General features: G+C 32.6%; 1 protein-coding gene across 1 annotated transcript in view; it reads left to right on the forward strand.

Annotated features, from left to right (window-relative positions):
- The window catches only part of STK17B (serine/threonine kinase 17b), a 30,400-nt gene extending 11,322 nt beyond the window's left edge, over nt 1–19,078 (forward strand). The window contains exons 3-8 of the mRNA XM_030855919.3: nt 3,994–4,206; nt 11,418–11,562; nt 12,689–12,815; nt 14,263–14,311; nt 15,503–15,682; nt 17,272–19,078. Coding sequence (XP_030711779.1) covers nt 3,994–4,206; nt 11,418–11,562; nt 12,689–12,815; nt 14,263–14,311; nt 15,503–15,682; nt 17,272–17,554 — 997 coding nt within the window. The 3' untranslated portion in view covers nt 17,555–19,078. The remainder of the gene's footprint in view (nt 1–3,993; nt 4,207–11,417; nt 11,563–12,688; nt 12,816–14,262; nt 14,312–15,502; nt 15,683–17,271) is intronic.
- The last annotated feature ends 2,468 nt before the right edge of the window (nt 19,079–21,546 follow it).

Genomic DNA, 21,546 nt, shown 5'->3' on the forward strand with positions numbered 1-21,546 from the left:
CATTGGAAGGACTTCAGTGGTCAGTGGCCTTCTAATGTAATTTTTTTATGCAGTGCAGCAGTCTTTTCTAAAATTTTCCTGACAAGTGTTTTACCCAGCCTCAATTTGAATGCTTCAGTGATGGAACTCACTACCTCAGAATGGTCTGTTCCATTTTGTGGGCACCTCTTAGGCACAGAATTTTGTTTTCTATTCTCCTAACCTCTACCCACTATACATAGTTCTCCTTTTGTAGCTGCATATAATGTCCATGTAAAAACCCTTCAGAGATTTGAATATAGCAAAATGTTGCCAGTTTCCTTAAATGGTCATCTTATGACCTGATTTTCAGAGAGCCTTCCTTGATCCAGTTATCCTCTTCTGGACCACTTTGTATTTTTTTCATCATCAGTTTTAAAATAAGAAAGTCTAGAATGGACACAGTATTGTCAATATCTTATCATCTAGAATACAACAAAACTTTATTGAGATAGCCTGTGTCGGAGCTAGAAAGACTAATTTTTTTTCTTTGAGGGTTTTTGAGAACTTAAACTTTGAGAACAATATTAATAACTTAAACTTTGAGAACAATATTAATAATTCTAAGTTTTGTAAATGGGGTGCCGTCATAAATCACAGTCATAAACTTGACTCAGTATACAACATTTTAGAGCAAAAATTCATGGTAGAATCTGATGAAAACAAATTCAGATGGCTAATATTTCATCTTCTAATACCTTCATGAAAGAGACCTAACTTTTTTCTTTTAATTGATATGGGCTAATGAGTTACATGGTAAATATTGATGTGTCTAATTAGTAAACCTTGATAAATTGGAAATCGTGCCCTTTCATCTGCCATGAACTTGCTTTAAATTCTTTCAGTATTTTACCAATTTTGATATTATCCCATACTTTTGGAAAATGAAAATTAGTATCATAATCTTGTTTCTTCTGAAGCGCGTACATTTTGAAGCATACAAACATATAATTCTAGCATGTGGTGATTACAAAATTATCTTTATAAATCAGTTTTTTAATTAATTTTAAGATGTTAGTGTTTTAGAAGTTATTTTTCTTCAGCAAATTAGAAGAAAATATGTAAAAGTTAACAGTTCATTTTTGATTGTTCTCAAAAAACTTTGCATTGTTCCTGTTTTTTAACATGTTGGTTAAGTTTTTTCCACCCCTCCCCCAACTGAATCAAGGTTTCATAGGACTTCTTGTGGTTAGAAGGGTGAGGCAGATGCAAAAATAAACGTCAGCTTCCTTTGTGGCTTACCCTCCCCCGTCCTTTCACATTTTATTGTCTATTCTAGAATGTAGAAGGGTAACTAACAAGGCCTTTTAGCTGCTGGGAAATCTAGACAGCCTTGCCTTTTTAGGGTATGAATTAAGTGCTATTGCTAAGGGTTTTAAATTTTCTTAAATGTTTCTGTTAAATTTGATATAGGAACATTATATATTAAATGTTATTTTTGATACTTCTAAATGACAATTAGCATTTTAGAATGGAAAACGAATACTTGCTTTTTTTCCCTAAGTCATCTGATAATTATGGTAAAAATGTTTACCTTATTTAACAGTACATAAATGAATATGTAAAATTTTATTTGAGTCTCAAATAAACTTTAAAAATGTAAATGCTTTAAGTACAGTATACAAAGTAGCACAATGTATGGTACTATAGTAGGTTCCTAACTCTTGCATTCATTCAACAGATACTCAGTTCATATTATGTGTTAGTTAGCGAAGTGTAGATTTTATAATTACTGTAGTAATTAGGACAGATAGGGTTTCTGCCCTCATGGAGCTTTTACTTAGTGGTGAACATTGGCAAATTATTACCAATATCATTTGGTCATCTTTGCTTTGCATTAATGAGTACTATACTTGTAAGCCTCATGAGAATACCTGAAACAATTAGGTAAAAGTGTTATTATTTAATTTTGCTCTTTGTTCCTGAGAAAATTCTGGCTTATAGATATAATTGTAAAATTACAGCAGAACTTAATTGTCACAGTTAGTACTGTAAACTTTTTCAGATGGACAGATTTCTTGGCTAACTAGTTTGTTTCCTAAGTTTTACAAGGTGAATTTCTTCATAAAACTCAAAGTTTCCTTTTTGTTTTAGACAAATTTTCACTTCTAAATCTAAGAGTTGGCAAAAGTGAATTTACCTCTTTAAAAAAAAACTATCTTAAAGGGAGAAATTGTTTTGTAATGGTCAGAAGAGAAAGCTAGGATTTCACATTCTACAATTTAAGTCGTGGTACTCCATTTCCATATATGACCTTTCATGAGTCATTTACTCTTAGTTTGACTCAGTTTATCCAGCATAAAATCTATAAAACATGGGCAGTTTGAGTATAAAACAAAGGGACTGATTAACTTTTTGTGTGTGCTCATTAAAATGCATTGATTTGTATTCATATTGTATGTAGTAAGAAAATATAATTTAAATTAAGCATTCTCCTAAAGCAGAAACTAATACACCATTGTAAAGCAATTAGATTCCAATAAAGATGTTAAATAAATAAATAAGTAAAATAATAAATTAAGCATTCTCAAATCTTAAATGAAAAGTTCTATCAAAAAATCAAGTTTGTGCATGCAAATTTTCTGAGTTGATATTTATTTTGATAAATGTAAAAGAATCAAATTATAGCTTGGCCACTTTTTTAAAAAATAGTTTTTTGCATTAGTAACTATACCTTCTCAGGTTGGTTTCCAGTGCTTTTCATTGGCACCAATTTTGAGGAAATTTGGGATATAAACAGTAGGGATCTTTGTCATCCGGCCGCTTGAGAATAGCAAGTAAAAACACAGTCAAGCAATTTATTCTGTCCCCGACTCCCACCCCAAATCCCAAGTGTATTAAAGATAGGTTTTTATTTATACCTGATTTGTTAGTATCCAGTGAGTCATTTGAGCCTTAGGATAGAAGGTGTTAATTTTGGACCCCCTGGACCAGGCTTAGGAAGTTTATGGATGGTCTTTGAAATCTGAAAACCGTCTGAAATTATATGTAAAACCTTCGATATAAGGGCATGTGTACATTTTTCTGGGTAGGCAGTCAATAGCTTTTATTAGTTTCTTAAAATAGTCTGACTCAAAGTAGCTTAGGTCTTTGAGAAACTAAATTTTGGGCGACTATAGGCTTAGAATACATCATTTGCCAGTCTTTTAAAATTTTGGCTGAAATGTTGAGCACTGTTATTGGAGAGAGCTAAAACGCGTTTATTCCTAAAATGATAAATATGACCTTAATGGTGTGTTTGTACGTAGCTACTGATAACCATGAATTTTCTTACTTGATCATGAAGTGTATTTGGATACTCTCCGTAAGATGTATATACTTTTGGTATCTGTTATAAGCTTCATGGTACTGAGCAATACTAAGAGATACTCTGGTAGAACAATTGACAAATTGTGATAGAAAGCTTCAAAGCTTGTTAAAAGTGATGTTGAAAGGCAGAATGATTACACTAATAAAAGTAAATAAGTCAAATACCCATTTTTGCATTTAATTTTTTTCATTTGAAGGAAAGCTAAAATTTTTCATAGAGGGTTAATGTGAAACTCTTGGTCTTTGAAAATAGACCAAGATACATATCTTCTCTGGAGTCTGCCAAACAGAATAATATTTACTATGTAGGATTGTTGTGATACTTAAATACAATAATTTATATCAAGAGTATGGCATGGAGTTGGTAGGCAAATTAGATCTCCCCCTACAATGGTAATATATCATATTAATGATATGATAGTAAAGAATAAATATAATTGTCTTATCTTGTTATTACATTTGCCATTTATATTTTCATGTGATAGTACTATAAATTTTATAAAAATACATGCAGTAGTTGATTAGGTTAAGAGAACAAAGATAAATTCCTGATGACATGAATATTTGAAAGGATGGACAGAGTTGGAGGTATAACAGTATCTGTGTTATACTAATATTGTTCTCTATGGAAAAGTTAAAATTGATTGTCCTCACTTTTGCCCCCAGAGGAAAATTTGCTGTGGTTAGACAATGTATATCAAAATCTACTGGTCAAGAGTATGCTGCAAAATTTCTGAAAAAGAGAAGAAGAGGACAGGATTGTCGAGCAGAGATTCTGCATGAGATTGCAGTACTTGAATTGGCAAAGTCCTGTCCCCATGTAATTAATCTTCATGAAGTCTATGAAAATACAAATGAAATCATTTTGATATTGGAACAGTAAGTATACATTTTTAAAAATTGAAGTAAATTTATAGTACCTATTTTAATTGTTGGATAAGGTTGCTTGAAATGTCAAGAACAAGAATGATAAAAGTAAGACAAGAACTTGTAAAGATTCCTGTCGATAAAATATTAGAGGAACATAGTGTATATTTATATGTTTTCACAAAACTTAATGTGCAGCCTCACACACATACCCAAAAACTAATTAAACAGCATTCAGTAAACAAATGACAATACCGTGTTTGCAGAATATGGTGAAATGAGTATACTTTCATTGCTAATGGCACAGAAAATTGATGAGGTTTTCTGCAAAACAATCTGGTGGGCAAATAGGATTGAAATAATTTGTATATTCAGTTATTTGAAGAGCACATCCAAGGAAGTGACCCAAGGAGAATAAAAAGGTAAACTTGCATGAATGAAAGGTAAACCATATAGGTTGTTAAAAAAAACACATGTATTTAGTATGTGTGATGTGCAAAACATTATGTTAGGAATTATAGCAATAAGAAAAAATATATATCTCGTCCCACAAGTCAGTGAAAAGTTGAAAATACCTAGATTTCAATAATTTGTCAAGTCGGGATAGAATATGGTTAAACTAACTGGCTTGTTAACCAATATGTTGACATGTTACTCTAAAACAGTGTTGTTATTGATGTGTTACTCTAAAATGTGACAGTCTGACACATTTATTATAATTATGTAAAATGTGTATCTGAACATTTGCAACACTTAGTAGAGACCAGCTAAGTTTATGTTTAGTGTACTTTAGGTTCTGATAGTTTATTACAAAATAGTTTTTATAAAAAAAAGCTAAAGAGGTGTTTTAGCAAAAAAAAAATTATAAATATAGTAATTCTTTTTAGTAGCTAACTGCATTATTGCCTTTTTGAATTTAAAAGTATATTAGTCAGGGGCTTCCCTGGTGGCGCAGTGGTTGAGAGTCTGCCTGCCGATGCAGGGGACACAGGTTCGTGCCCTGGTCCGGGAAGGTCCCACATGCCGTGGAGCGGCTGGGCCCGTGAGCCATGGCCGCTGAGCCTGCGCGTCCAGAGCCTGTGCTCCGCAACGGGAGAGGCCACAACAGTGAGAGGCCCGCGTACCTCAAAAAAAATAAATAAAATAAAAGTATATTAGTCAAGTTTTAGGGTTCAGTTATTTTAAGGGATGAATAGATTTGCTTATATATTTATTTAAAAATCTAAATATTTTTGTACCAGGAAAGATGATTGCCTAGAGTGAACTTGTAAATGAAAATGCTTATTTTGCAAAATGCTAAACCTACAAGTAGTTTGTTTAAGAATGAATACTATGTATATCTCCCAGAACAGCAACATACCAATTACGGTATATTATAGTACCTTCAAAATAAATTAGAATTGCAGAGAAGACCGGGATTCTTCCAATAGGATTTCATTTTCATACATTTTTGGTTTATTTTTGTCAAATTCTTAAGCTGACCTTTAAAAAGTTATCTACTTGCATGACATCTGCATGTTTGAAGTATGTGAACAGTAGCTAATATTTTTCAAAAACAGTACTTAATGGAATACTAGGTTTGGAGAGTGAGTATACAATAGGAGCATTGACCACTTTCATAAAATCCTCTCTTCCTAATAGCAACAACAAAATACATCAAAAAGTTTTAACACATTTTATGGATGGACCTTGTTCATACTCTGAAAATTAATTCAGATACCTTACCCAGTAAACTGAGTTCTGTAAGGGCTGAACTGTATCTCGTGGCTGAAATGTAGCAAGCAATCAGTAAATGTGAGTGGATAAATATATTTAATTTCTTACCAGAGCAACTAGGACCTATTAAAATTTATTACTATGCCTATCACTTTTGAGGTGGCCTTGTCACATCACACAATCTCAACCAAAGGTAAAAATGTGTTGGGCAGGTTTAGCTATGTAAAATAAGGTGGCATAATTTTTTATGTGGTAAAAATAAAACAGTGGAATCCTTTACTCTAATTACTGTTGCCAATTTGATATTCTTTTCAAACTATTCTGCATACTCATTTTTCTTCCCTGACTTTTTTATTTGAGAAAATTTTAAATCTACAGAGATGTTGAAAGACCAGTACAATTAACACTCTTATAATCTTTAGCTTGATTCACCGAATGTTGGCATTTTGCCATATTTGCCAAACTATTTGAAAGTTGTAGGTATCATGATATTTCTTCTTCACTTGCCAGAGTATTTATTCTGAAGAGTAATGGCATTCTTTTACATAACCAATACCAGTATCAAAACTAAGAAAGTTAATATTAATCCGGTACTATCATCAAATATATAGTTCCTATTTAAATTTTTTGGATTATCCCTGAAATGTCTTATGGACCTATTTTTTTTTAATTCCAGTACCAGAGCCAATCAAGACTTACACATTATATTTGATTGCTAAACTTCTTTAGTCACTTTATTTTTCCTGACATTGTCTTTTTGGGAGGAAATCTGTATCTGTTTTCACATGAAGTATTCTACATCCTGGATTCGTGTGTTTGTTTTCTCATGACTAGATTTAGGTTAAATATTTTTGGCAAGGGGACATTGTGGATGATCATGTGTATTTCTTATTGTAAAACATGAGGTGGCAAGTACATTCGGATTGTTCCATTATTGGTTTTTCTAATTAGAACATGGCTAAGGTGGAGTCTGCCAGCCCTCCACATTGTAAGGAACATGTTCCCCTTTATAATTAATAAGTAACCTATGTGGTAATATTTTAACACTGTGAATATTCTGTTCTTTAACAGCTTTTTATCTAGTGATTTTGGTAACCATTGATGCTATTTGTTTGAATTATTATAAAAGTATACTACAAAGTCTTATTGTCATTCCTATCCTTTCCACTCTCTTCCCACTCAACCTTATAGGTAACCATATTTATTAGTTTCTGACTCATTCTTTATGTGTTTCTTCTTGCAAATATAGGCAAATTTGTATATATGTATATTTCCCTTTCTTTCTTACAGAAAAAATAGCATATTATATATGCCTTTTTGTGCCTTGCTTTTTTTTTCAAATAACATTATATCCTGGAAATCATTTCATATTCATAGGCATCTTTTTAAATATTATTATTATTATTGCTATTTTTTAAATGCCTGTATAGTTCTCCACTGTATGGTGTACCATTTGTTCAGCCTTCTTTGGATGGCCATCATTTGTGGAGGTAGAGTTTTGGTGTAAATTCCTATAAATGTGACTGCAAGGTCCGGGAGTAAATGCATATGTGCTTGTATTAGGTGTTGTCAAATTTCTCTTTATATGGATGGTACAGAATTACTTTAAAAAGGTACTATTTGTTAATTATATGACTCTAACTTAAATCTTCCTTTGGAACTATTAAGCTATGGGTTCTGATAGCTCTGTTTTATTTTTGCTTTTGTGTTTTGTTTTGCCTTCACTTAACCTAAACCAATTGTTTGAACCAAATTAACTTGTTTACTTTTGTGAATTAAACTTAACTTCTTGCAGTCAATGTAACAGTTTTTAACAATTACTAAATCTTTTATTTTTATCTTAATACTTAGTCCACAGGAAAGTATTTCATTACCGGTTATAAAGTCTAAATTATTTTTTAGCCCTTTCTTTAACTATTTGAAAAGTCATATAAATACTATTCTGGAGTTAGTATTAGATATCTTTATAAATTGGGGGAAATTTTTGAGGATAGTTGAGTCAAACCATCTCCACTCTCCGTGAGGCAACAACTTCTCTATAACAAGTGTTTTAAAAGCATCTTTGGATAATTAAATAAAATATACACAAAGTTTTTTTAAAAAACTTCTGGAAGGATGTTATCTAATTGGGCACATTAAGTTTTCAATGCTGAGTTTTGAGCTAACTAAAATTGATTATAAAGAATATGTATGTATAATCTTTAGAAAATGTGGAACAAGAACTTTGTCCTAGATATAGCAAAGTTCGATAGGGGAAATTGGTTAGGATAAATATAAGTTTATCCAGTCAACTCTGAAATTATATGGAAGAGAAACAATAATTTCTTTCTGTCAAGAAATTACCAGCTTATGTTGCCTATTAAATATCTTTAAGTAAATATTATAGACCCAGTAGAAAATGATGAGGACCATAGCAAAACATTTCAACAATAATATATGTTGGGCATTTACTATATGGCAGGCACCATGCTAAGCACTTTATATTTTCATTTGATTTTTAAAATAATCCTCCAAAAAGGGAGATTGGTATTTACTTCACATATTCTAATTTAGAGACAGGAAATACTCTGGCTGGTTTCTTTCCATTCTGAAATTCCATGGGTTTTGTTTCCCCTCATTAGCATTGGATATAATTTTGAAAGATACTCAATATAAAAAATTTAAAACTACTTCATTTTGATCACTAAAAATAAATAATTTAAAAATCTTTACTATGATTTCCAAAGCTATATGCATAGATTTGTAGTATGGATGAGGGAGATATTGCTTTGTTTTACTGAAAATCTTGGCTCTCTAGTACCCAGGGAAATTTATTATTTTGGATAAGAAAATATTCTGATTTTAATCTTTTACATGTTAACTTTATTGTTATGGCAGTTCTTCTAAAGGATAATTCTCTACTTCCCTACTAATATCTAAACTGTGCGTTAGAAAGCTGTAAAAGGCAAATGTAGATTTAAGTAGTATATAGCACATAGATTTACGTGACAGTGTACACAACACATATACAAATACATAAGCAAAAGAACGTGAATACTCCAAATTTCTAAATTGTTGGTTGAGTTCCTTCAGGTGGCAAACTCTTCAACAGAGAGAGAAAGAGTAGAAATACCTGAATTTACCTTCCAGGGCAATGATAATGATATAGGTGGCTTCTCTGATTACAGAGATATCTTTTCTTCTCTGTAGTCACTGCTCTGGGTGCCTTGTTTTAACAAAGGGTCTGTTAGTCTGCTACTCCACTCTGCTTCCATTTATGCTTCCAGTTTCCAGTTTCCACTAACTTCTGCGGTCTGCTTCTTATGTTATCTGTTCTTCCCCTCCTCTTAACTCCTCCTCATTTTCTATTTACCATAGCTTCTACTATGGAGAGCTATGGTGAAGAGCTTTCGCTCTTTTGTGGGAAAAATGGCATTCCTACAAAAGGCATTGGTCAGCTTGCCAAACTGATAGGTAGGGACAGTGTGATTGGCTGATCATCATAGTGTTTGTTTGATCTTGTTACTGAAATAAACAAACAAGAAACCCTTAGGATACTTTTCCTGGTGTAAAAGTAACACCTATTTATTGTGTTAAATTTAGAAGGTATAGAAAATAGAAATCATTTGTAAACTGTGGTTACTTTTATGGCATATTCCTGTATTTTAAAATTATTCTTTTTCTGTCTATGTATGTATACCTGTAGAAACAAAATTGTGATCTACTAAGTATACTCTATTATAACCCTTTTTTTCACTTAAGAATATATTATGTGCATTTTTATATGTATAAGTATTTCTAAAAATGAATTTAAATTTAGCAAAGACTTTTAAAATTGCCTTCATAATCAGAGTTTAACAAGAAGCCCCCAAATTCAGAAAGGCTGGATGTTGGCTAGATTTGGAATTAGTATTAGTTGGTTCATTATAATAATAGCTAATATTTATTGAATATTTACTATGTGTCAGACACTGTATTAAATACTTACAGGTGATCTGCTTTCATGCTTATAACATTGGTTGTACTCAGTACCTTACATGGTTTATCTAAAATAATTCTTACAACAAGCCATTGAAGCAGGAGCTATCATTTTTTGTTATGTATCATTATGTTACAATAGAAGAAACAGAAACACATTTTCTCCCAGTTCAGGTAGCTCGTTAGTGGCAGAGTCAAGAGTGGAGGCCAGGCAGTCTTGATTTCAGTAGGCACTTCTATAAACAACCTGCTCTCCTCTTAGGTCTAGGCACTGGGAAGTGCTTTACATATGTTTTCTTAGATTCTATTTTGAATTTTAGAATTAATGGAGGGTTCTGTCTACTGAATTAACTTTAGTGAGTGTAATGTAAATGTTGGTATATACATATAAAGTGTTCAAGAATGAATTTATGCTGCCATATACTGCCAGATACTGAAGAATTCAGATCTTTCTGGTATTTTCCATATTTTTTTGGTATGTTCCATATCTTAATAGTGGATATAAGTCAGTATTTTATACAGTTTTCTTATACTTTCCAATGATTTGGTCTGACTTCTTACCAGATGTATCTTATAAAGGGCCTAGCAAAGAACTCATTCTAAGAGAATGAGTACCTTCTACATGTCAGACACTGTTCTTGATGCTGTGGATACAGCAGTGAACCAAAGGGGGGAAAATAGTGTCTTGTGAAATAAATGAGTTTCTATTTTATTACATAGAATAGGCTTTACTTGAGATATTCCCAAACATACCTTATAAATTTGATTAATAACCATCTAGATTTTTTTGCACGATGTGCTGGCTGACAAATTTTATCTCATTTATTTAGATTTAGTCCTCAAAATAAAATCTGTTGAGTTCAGTAATATCTCTATTTTACAGATGTGAAAGCTCAAATAAGTGATTGATCCTAAATTATATTGCTGATAAATGGCAGGTTTAGGATTTAAATTTAAATCATTTTATTCCAAACCTAGGAATTTTTCATAATGCTTTTTTTGTCAACATTCTTAGATTTTCAGTTCTTAAAAAAAACAATTAAGATATGGGTTCTGGCCCCAAGTATTCTTTGTGAAGCTGCAATACAGGATATTGGTAAAGAATGCAGATTCTCATCCATATTATCCAGATTCTGTCCCCCCAACCCCCATTTACTATGTGACCTTGTACAAGTAGCTTAACCTCTTTGTACTTATTTATCTGTAAAATGGGAATGATAACCACCTACCTCACTTGATTGTCATGAGGATCAAAATATCTGTATCTATACATAGCTGATAACTGTATTTATAGATAATGAATAAATGAGTAAAATAGAACAGAGCTGAGCTCATAAATAAGTACTAGCACCCAGAATTTGAAATATTCTTATTTATTTTATTCCTTAAAGATTCCCCCCCACCCAGGACCACCCCCCCATTAAATGTGTGTATATAGAGAGAATAAAGTTTCGATGGCCATGTCTTTTACTTAAAGGTATACAGTATTTAAAAGTTGTCATTTTTAGGTCAATGATTTTTCAAGTTTCTGTTATTTGAATTTTATTCAGTGCTGCAGGTGGAGAAATTTTCAATCTGTGTTTACCTGAGTTGGCTGAAATGGTCTCTGAAAATGACATTATCAGACTCATTAAACAAATACTTGAAGGAGTTTATTATCTACATCAGAATAACATTGTACACCTTGATTTAAAGGTAATGTAATGTGATTTTAAGTAACACTACATCTCTGTTCCTTCTCTGCTCTTGCTTTGCACAATTAATTGCAGGCTGGTATTGAGAGGAAACAACAGTCAGATCATGCTTGTCTAGACTGCACATTTGCTACATGGACTAATTCTGTATTGGCAGAGAGAAGACTGCATGTGTGAGCAGCTCAGATTAATCACTGGGCTCTTAAAAACCATCATTACTATATGTCCTAATCCTACCATCATGTCACTCCATCCCACTCTTACTGCCACATCCTGGACCTTTCTATCTTATAAAACTGTCTATCTCTAAAATACTTAATTTTGATCTCCATCTTGAAGGTAACCTTCTAGTCCTCACTCCTTTGCTCCCATTATACTCATTCATCTTTCCCTTGAGGCTTTCAGTCTTTTGGCTTCTCCTTTCCCCCCACCGCCCCCAGACCATTCAGGCCCCTGCCCAATCCCTGAGATACCACTTCAGCCTCTCATGTTACTATCCTTTCTCCTTATCCTTCCTCTTCAGCCATACAAGGATGTTAAAATCTGGATCAAACTGTCTCTTATTGTTTGAACATTGGACTCTTTTCTTCCTGGACAATTTCCCTTTCATTTACCCCACCACGCCTCTTTCTATCTCATGTAGAAACCTGGGAATGGTCAGACCCAGAACCATCACAGTGTATTGAACCATTATGTTCCTGGAAATATATGCATTTTTATTCCTTCAGCCTTCTGTCATGCTATTCCCCAGAACACTTTTCTAACTGGCATAGTTCTATTTATCCTTTAAGGTTCAGCTTAAGCATCATCTCTACTGCAAAGGTTTGTTGGACTTTCTAATGGGCAGAATTAAGTAGTCTTTACTACTGAGTATTCTATATCTCATAATCAATTAATCTATGTACCCATCTTTTTTATTCAAACAAAGAAGCCTCTTGGAGTATATTTTTTACTTTATTTATCATTGAATATATAGCTTCTCCTAAGTAGTAGTTCAGTAAGTGTTCGATGGATGACTCAATAAAATGTTTAATAGCTAAACTATAAGTTCCACTTAATTTACCTCTGATCTTAGTATTCTTTTATTGTTTTGTATTACTTATCATTGTTTTGTTGTGCTTTGTTAGCCACAGAATATATTACTGAGCAGCATATACCCTCTTGGGGACATAAAAATTGTAGATTTTGGAATGTCTCGAAAAATAGGGAATGCATGTGAACTTCGGGAAATCATGGGAACACCAGAATACTTGGGTAAGAATTTCCTTTTACTTTCTATACCATCTTGAAATGTATTAACTAAATGATATCTGTATAGAACTATATTTTAGGGTGTATAATTCCAGGATATATTTGGCTCAAATATTTTAGTGCATTGAAATTTGCTTATGACACATTTAAATGGACTGTAGCGAATTGAGACATTCACAACAATTTACAGGACAGTGGACGTATAAGTTAAAAGTTTAATGTTTGTGTGTAAAAGCTTTGTACATAGAGAAAAATAGGTAAAAGGGAAGTTAGGGAGCAGGAAAAAATGGAAAAAGAGGAAAACAGAAGCAAATGTTACTGCGTTTGAAGCCTGTTTCATAGGGGTGTCAAAAAGAACCTATAATTAGATAATCTAGGACTAGTGTACTAAATCAACAAATAAGATCATGCAGATGAACGATTTTTTAACTTGTATGAAGAAGTACATAAAGTATTTTAATTTATAGTAACAAGTTTTTTACATTTTTTTGTTGTTGCTCATATTGATAGTCCCATGCAGGCACTGAAAAGATACAAGTAAACAGAACAAGTGCTACTCAGCTAGGCAGCTGACTTTCCCAAAATGAAAAGCAAAGCAAATTACTAACTTTTGAATGCTAATAGAGGCTACCATGTCCTAGAATAATGATTGTAATTGTAGATAAAACAGCTCACAGATGTATGTGAAAAGGTGGTAGGTGGTGCAATGGAGGCTGACAACATATGTGACTCAAAGGCTTTAACAAAATTGTTAAGCTTTAAGAAACAATCTCTCTTTGGAAAAATTATGAAACCATACTGTGAAACAAAAAAGTTATTCAATCATGGATCCTAGTTTGAACTCTACTAATTTGAAATTTATGGTAATGTTTAGAAAGTATAGACAATTTATGTTGCACCTTTTAAAAAATGTTTTTGGCGGGGGAGGAGACAGTGGAAAATTAATTGCTTAGGAAACTAGGTTTTCTGTAGTTTAAGGGGATATTTAATCTACTTGAAAATCTAAAGCACTTCCATGAAGCTTAATTTGCTCATAATGTCATTGTAAATGCATATGATTCTATTTACCCTGGGAAGAAAAACTTAAATCAGTCTAATAAAATAACTCAAACTAATTCCTAACAGAGTGATAAAACTTAAACTATAAAAAGATTCTAGCTTCTAACATTTTACTTCTTCATAATTGTTTCTCCTGAGATTAATCTCAATGGTTAAAAAAATACTACATAGCTACTGGTTACTTCAAGAATATAATTGGTGCTTTTGAACCATCTGGTTCTATAATTTTCTCAACATTAGATATGTTTAAATGTCTAATCACAGGATAATTAATACTATGCTAAATTTCTACTGATCATATTGGTAGTTCTTTAAAATTAAATCCAGTTTAATATAAAGTAATTTTCACATTTTTAAATTTGTCAGTATTGAATTTTATTTTCTCTTTCAGCTCCAGAAATCCTGAACTATGATCCTATTACCACAGCAACAGACATGTGGTAAGATTTTGTTAATCACTTGAATGCCTTTATTAAAAGCTGGTTAGTATATATTCTAGGGTTCTTTGGTTCCAGAAGTAAATAATAAAGCTTTCTTTAAAAGATTTTATTCAAGTATCATTATTATGCCACAGGAAAACATTTACCTGTTCATTCTTTTTAATAACACTCTGGCTGTGAGCCAAAGGTGCAGGAATAAATAGGAAAATTCCTTTCCTGGAGGAAGACCGCTTCTGGTAAAAGAACAAAATAGCCACAGTACTGTGTTACGTGTTCTATAAAAAAGATAAAATGCTATTTAATAAGCATGGGGGAATTAGCAGACAAGCACCAGTTGGGAGACATCTGGTCTAGGTCTAGGAGAACTAGGGAAGGTATTTGCTCAGCAGAAAAATGAGGTCAGAGCCATGCAAAAGTTTAGTTTTATGAGAGTATATTTCTCAGGTATTGTGAGTTTGTGTGGCTGACACAGAGAGAATGTCATAGAGTAGAACTGGCATTGATACTGGAACTTCATTTGGGACCACAGTGGAAGACTGACTCCGTAAGGCCAAGTAGAAGAGTTTAGACTTATTCCCTGTGTCCTATGTTTGGGACTGTAATGGATTTGCCAAGAAAAAAGGGTCCTGTGGCTAAATAATTGGGTGAAATAGGTACTATATGTATTGTCTTTTTCTGGTTCCTGAACACAGGAGTTGTCATTAACATATTTACGGTTCTAAACGTTTTGCAATTAAAAAAAAATCTGCCTGCCCAATATTGTGCTTTACCAAACCTGCAGATTCTGTTTGCATGGTATCCTGTTTATGTCTCACAGACCATTACTGTGTCATTGGACACCATTTGGGAAATGCTGCTCAGGGCAGCTTTGTGTACTTGATAACATAGGTATCTGTGTGAAGGGCAGACTGTAGATATAATGATATATATTTAATACATCATATTTATAATTATATAACACACATGTGCATTCCCTCATATTATTTTTCTGTGAGGCAAACTTTGAGATAACATAATTATTTCAGTTTAGTAGTATACCGTAGGAACTTTGAAAAGCAATTTAAAATCTGTAGTTTAACTGTACAAGTTTTGAGGACGGGGATATGTTGAGAATCAATTTGACTTTATATAGGTGTTTTAAGATTAGCACACATTTTAAGTTCCCATCTTCTCCCCTATTTGTTTTTTCAGGAACGTTGGTATAATAACATATATGTTGTTAACTCATACATCCCCATTTGTGGGAGAAGATAATCAAGAAACATACCTCAATATTTCCCAAGTTAATGTAGATTATTCAGAAGAAACTTTTTCATCAGTTTCACAGCTGGCTACAGACTTCATCCAGAGCCTTTTAGTAAAAAATCCAGAGTAAGTAATAACATTAATTTGGTTAAATACTATTATAAAATGAATTATATGTGTGACTATTAAGGAAGATATACTCTAAAACAGTACAAAATTATTAGATGTATGCTCTCAAGTTTCAGGTAAAATGGGGAGAGAGGTGGTATGAGAGATCATTAAATAACAATCCGTAAGTTCAAACATAGACAATACAAAATATGTAACAGGAAGTCTTGAACTGAAGAGAAGATTTGGGTTATTTCTCTCTCAACCTGCTACTAATCCCTGAAATTCCCTAAAATAATTAGAAGTATAAGGTTTACAATACACATGGCTGCTTAAGATAAGACTTTGTTATGAATGATTTATAGTTAAATAACTACAGTTGTATAACAAGTCCAAATTACTGATTGTCAAATTTTTAAGGAGCAGATGCTCTTTGACCACCTACTAAAGAAGGGACATGAAACTATGTCTTAAGACTCTTACCTCATTCATTGGCAACTTCAAAGCAGGAAAAGAAAAAGCTGACCTCCTTTTTCTTTACCTGGATCAGCCCTATTTACTTTATTTATTTATTTGAATTTTATTGTATTTATTTTTTTATACAGCAGGTTCTTATTAGTTATCCATTTTATACATATTAGTGTATATATGTCAATCCCAATCTCCTATTTACTTTAAAATGGCCTGGCGGTACATAATGCAGAAGCTGTGATATAGTGCCTTGGGCTGGGATCCTGGTTGTGTTGCTTGTCAGGTCTTTTATCTCCTACAATTACTTAATCTCCTGGAGGACTCAGTTTCCTTATCTGTTTAAGAAAACAACCCTCAGAGGTTTGTTAATTATTTTATTGGCTTAACGCAAGTCTGAACAAACTTGCACTGGCTCTATTTTGAACATGAATGGTTATTTATTAGAAATAGCAATAATACTGTTTGTTTCTGGTTATAAACAGTATTTATTTTCCTAAATATTTTTTCATCTAGATTCTAAAATTTCTATAATAAGCACCTTAATTTTTATTATCAGGAAAAAATGAACAATAAAATCAAAGACTAAGGAAACCTACGTTCTGATAGTAATGGTGGGTGTGTTAAGGTTGGAGTTGAGTATAAATAGGTGTTTTCCTTCCTTTTGAAATATTGTGATATTTGACCATATTGCTTTCACAAGCAAAAACAAAATTTAAAAACTAAAAATGTTGGATAAACGTCATTGAAGAATAGCCTTGGTTTTCAAGATTTAACAGTTAACTGCTTTTTAAGAACACAAAATAATAATAGAGATTATAAATTACATATATTTTCCTTCAAAGGGTTTGTAAACCCAGGAGTCTTTATAATTTTACTAATTTTTATTTGTGAGCCTAAAATACGTTCCCAGTTTTATGACTAGATAGTCTCATCCGTAAGCTCCATGATAAATTGAATTTTCAGCACGTCAGAATTAAACTCTAGGTACTCCACTTTTCCTATTATTATTCCCTTCTGTACTATAAGTATGTGTTATTTTCATAATAAATAAAAAATAAGTCTATAATATATTGAACTGCAGACATTTCCAACCTGAGTTTTGGTTCTCAATTTTCCCTTGGTGTTTTCATTCAAAGGAAAAGACCAACAGCCGAAATCTGCCTTTCTCATTCTTGGCTCCAGCAGTGGGACTTTGGAAACTTGTTTCACCCTGAAGAAACTTCCAGTTCCTCTCAAAGTCAGGATCATACAGTAAGGTCCTCTGAAGACAAGACTTCTAAACCCTCTTGTAATGGAACCTGCAGTGACCGAGAAGACAAAGAGAATATCCCGGAGGATAGCAGCATGGTGTCCAAAAGGTTCCGCTTTGATGACTCATTGCCCAATCCCCATGAACTTGTTTCAGATTTGCTCTGTTAGCACTTTTCTCTTTGACTCATTTGAACTGAATGTCGGATTTGAAATCCACTTCAGTGTGAGATTGTGGTTTATAGCTTCATATATGGCATGTTTATAGCTTCATATATGGCATGTTTATATTGTAAATGCACTTTAGCATAGAAGAATTTAGGGAAGTGTTTTAATGCTAAATTACTAGTTACTAGCATAATTTCATTTCCTGTACTGAGATATCAGCTCTCAAAGAAAATATTTAAATATGTGACAAAAAATAAAATTGTACATGTGAGTTTACATGTTAATGAAAGAATTCAAGTTCAAATGGATTTATTAAAATGTTTTACATATCAGGAAAAGTAACTTGGGTTATATTATGGTTGATGTAAACAGAACAAAATGAAGACATTTGAATTTAATAGATTCTCCAAGGTAAGTTCTATACCATGCCTCTATTGACAAAATTTTGTTTAGGATAACAATGTCAAGTTTATATAAGAATATACATTATTTTATAGATGCTCAAGAGATATTTTACACTTGAAAATGTTTTTCAATCATGGATATTTTGAAACTGCATAAGATTTCCATTACATATGGTCTGCTATATGAGACAGGTCCTTTAACCAGAGCAGAGAGGGGGTTAGAAACTAGATTAGGGATATTCTATACAAGTTGAAGCAGAGGAAAGAGCAGCATGGCATCATTTTTAACTCAAATGTCTTTTGCCCATTCTCAACATACGTCAGATTTAACAAGGTGTAAAAGATGGAGAATACAGGGTACAGAGGTGTAGAGGATTTTCATCCTCCAGAATCTCTAGAGTAGAAGATGCTTAGGTAAAACTGAGTATGCTCTGTTTTCAGTCAACCAAACATATTTATTAATTGAATGTAGAAGAAAGTGCTGACAGACTTATGCAACTTACAGAATTTTAGGTATCTTCTAACTCTTAGAATAGAAGCCAATTATTCAGAGTTCTAAAAGGATGCATAAAAAATATCATGGCACCAGTAGTACTATTAACACAGTGCCAGAGTCAGCAGTAGCAAGGTGGATATGCTCATAAAGCAGGATGACATCAAGCTCTTCTAAAGTTCTTGTGTAAAATTCCTAGTGAGTGAGGAGGCTTAGCAGGAGATCTGCAGAGTGGCATTTAATGGTCTTTTGCTGGGGCCAGTGCAAGTCACAGTCTAGGGACAGCAGAATGTTTGATGGGTGGCCGGTGACTATGTTTGGTCCTAATTGGCCGGAGGCAGGGAAGATTTACTCCTTTTTGAGTAATCTTTGATGACTTTCCACCTGGAGACTATTAAAAACTCTGTTATGTTACCATGTTAAGATAACTGTAAATTCATGACCATGTTACTGTATCAAAAGAAATTAGGTTTTGTCAAAAGAAATCCTTTGGTTTTTTCCGTTTGAATTATATATTACTGTAAAAGCTTTGACTTCTTGAAACTTGGTAAGACTCCAAATAACTTAAAACTGTTTTTAATAATGGTCAGATCACTTTACTTGGGTAAATGAATTCTTTTTACATCCTCAGCATTTCTTAAAGGAAAAGTTATTTCTGTTCGTGTGTGTGTGTGTGTGTGTGTGCACGTGCACATGTGTATATGTATTTGTATAGGTGTATGTATATATGTATAGATAGATGAAATATGGTCCTTAGACAACTTTCTCTTAGAGATTCTTCCTTCTGGTATATTGTACTCAACTCAGGTGCCAAAGGATCTCATCTTAAGACATGTAAATATACATTTAACTTCTTTAAGAAGTAATTTATCGGTTCAATAAACTAATCATTGCGGAAGCTAAATTGGGCTTTCGTGTATCTAAAACTGATGAGTTTTTTCTAAATTGTTGTTGCCCATTTATTTGCCTTCAGTATTAAGCTAATGCAGGTAAAGCTTAGTAAGAAAGTCATTGGAGAAAGAAATTATTATTCTGACAAAAGACCATATTATATTTTTAACTTTCCAGAGGAATTATGCCATACTAAAAAGCAAAAATCAAGAAATGTTCGAATTTTGAATTATAAACTGTTTCTTAAAAAAAATATTTTATACGAGTTTTCTTTTATTCTGAGAAATCTTTAAATAGTTTATCTCCTTCCCCTTAGTTAATAGAATACACAGAGTTGTAAATTTCCATACCTTTTTTTTCCTACCAATTTTTATTGTAAAAAAGCAACTAGTAGGTTATGCAAACAGTATGAAAATTCAGTTTTTTCATAAAGGTGAATTTAACTATTTTCTCTGATTGAAATATGAAAATAAACCAATTTTTAGAGAGAACTTATTAACAAATAACTCAATTCTTATTTTTTTCCTCCCAAGATTGAAAACAAGAGGTGAATAGATGTCAGTAACACATCTGAAGATTAATGTTAAATTGTGGTGAGTTTATAAAGTTTAATTTGCTTTTCGGATAGGAGCCCTGTATAGATGGGATTAAAAAGATGAGGTATAGGTGACAATCATAAGTCTCATTTTAACTTTTTTCCCCCCACAGTAAATTTAACCTAACTCTAAGCAGTAAAATTATAATGACACTTTAAAGAAGTGAGCAGTACCTGTTCTCCAGTCAGTAATGAGATGAGGCACCTGTACCAGAATATAAATCAACACATTGCTTCCTTTATCAAGAAAGTCTTGTTATAAAAAAATATCGGCCAATTAGTAACAAAATAGATTTTCATTCTGGCACAAGTTCTTTCTTTCATTTTGGATGAGTCACGAATCGTTCATAGACCATATTTTGAATAGGCTTGCTTTAAGCAACATTTATAACTGTTGGTATTTTATAACTGTTTACATTTCCTCTGTTTATTTTTGAATTTTCCGTTGATATCTGACTTGGAAACTTGTCCTTATTCATTGTTGTGTAAACAAGTGTACTTTAATTTCATATTGTATTAAAATTAAGTTATCTGACTTCCAATTTGGGGAATTATTATCAGTTTATAGTTTTATAAAAGTTTAAAGAACTTTAAACTCAAGTATAAATTTCACACAAATTACAACTGCTGTCCATCTTAACTTTTATTCAATAATCATGTTGCTTAAGGCATATTGACCTACATTGTTATGAATACTCTAGTAAAAAAACAAATTACATCTACTTAATTATCCTTTTGGTTAAGGATTAAAAAGCACTTTTTTAAATTTGTGGTTGTCTTTGTTTTAAAGTATTTCTAAATTTGTTACCTCCTTGCCTGGAGGCTCTCTAGCCTTTGACACACGTCATCTTTGAACTCCCTTTCCAATACAGGTATGTTTATTAGATCCTTTCTGCTGGAAAAAACACAAATTTGGAAACAGGAAGGTCTGTTCACTTCGTGTAAGTAATAACAGATACTTTTAGAAAATGTCAATGCATGGCAGTGCACTGTGTGTTGCATAAAGATGAATAAAATCACCATGTAGAAAGCATGAAGTGTGATGAGAGAGAAATGGTGTGCAGACTTGACAATTGAATTTGTAGGAAGGAGACATTCATAAAAAGTTGGAACTTTTTCTCAATTGTGCGTGCTTTTCTTTCAGGTTCCATATCTTATTTTTCTGGCACATAGGTACTCCCCAATTTTTTTTTGAATTTTATTTTATTTATCTTTTTATACAGCAGGGTCTTTATTAGTCATCAGTTTTATACACATCAGTGTATACATGTCAATCCCAATCTTCCAATTCATCACACCACCATCCCCACCCCTGCCGCGGCTTTCCCCCTGCCTTGGTTTCCATACATTTGTTCTCTACATCTGTGTCTCAATTTCTGCCCTGCAAACTGGTTCATCTGTACCGTTTTTCTAGGTTCCACATATATGTGTTAATATACAATATTTGTTTCTCTCTTTCTGACTTACTTCATTCTGTAGGACAGTCTCTAGATCCATCCACGTCTCTACAAATGACTCAATTTCGTTCCTTTTTATGACTGAGTAATATTCCATTGTATATATGTACAACATCTTCTTTATCCATTTGTCTGTTGATGGGCATTTAGGTTGC

Source organism: Globicephala melas, chromosome 7 (assembly GCF_963455315.2).
Source record: "Globicephala melas chromosome 7, mGloMel1.2, whole genome shotgun sequence".
NCBI lineage: Eukaryota > Metazoa > Chordata > Mammalia > Artiodactyla > Delphinidae > Globicephala > Globicephala melas.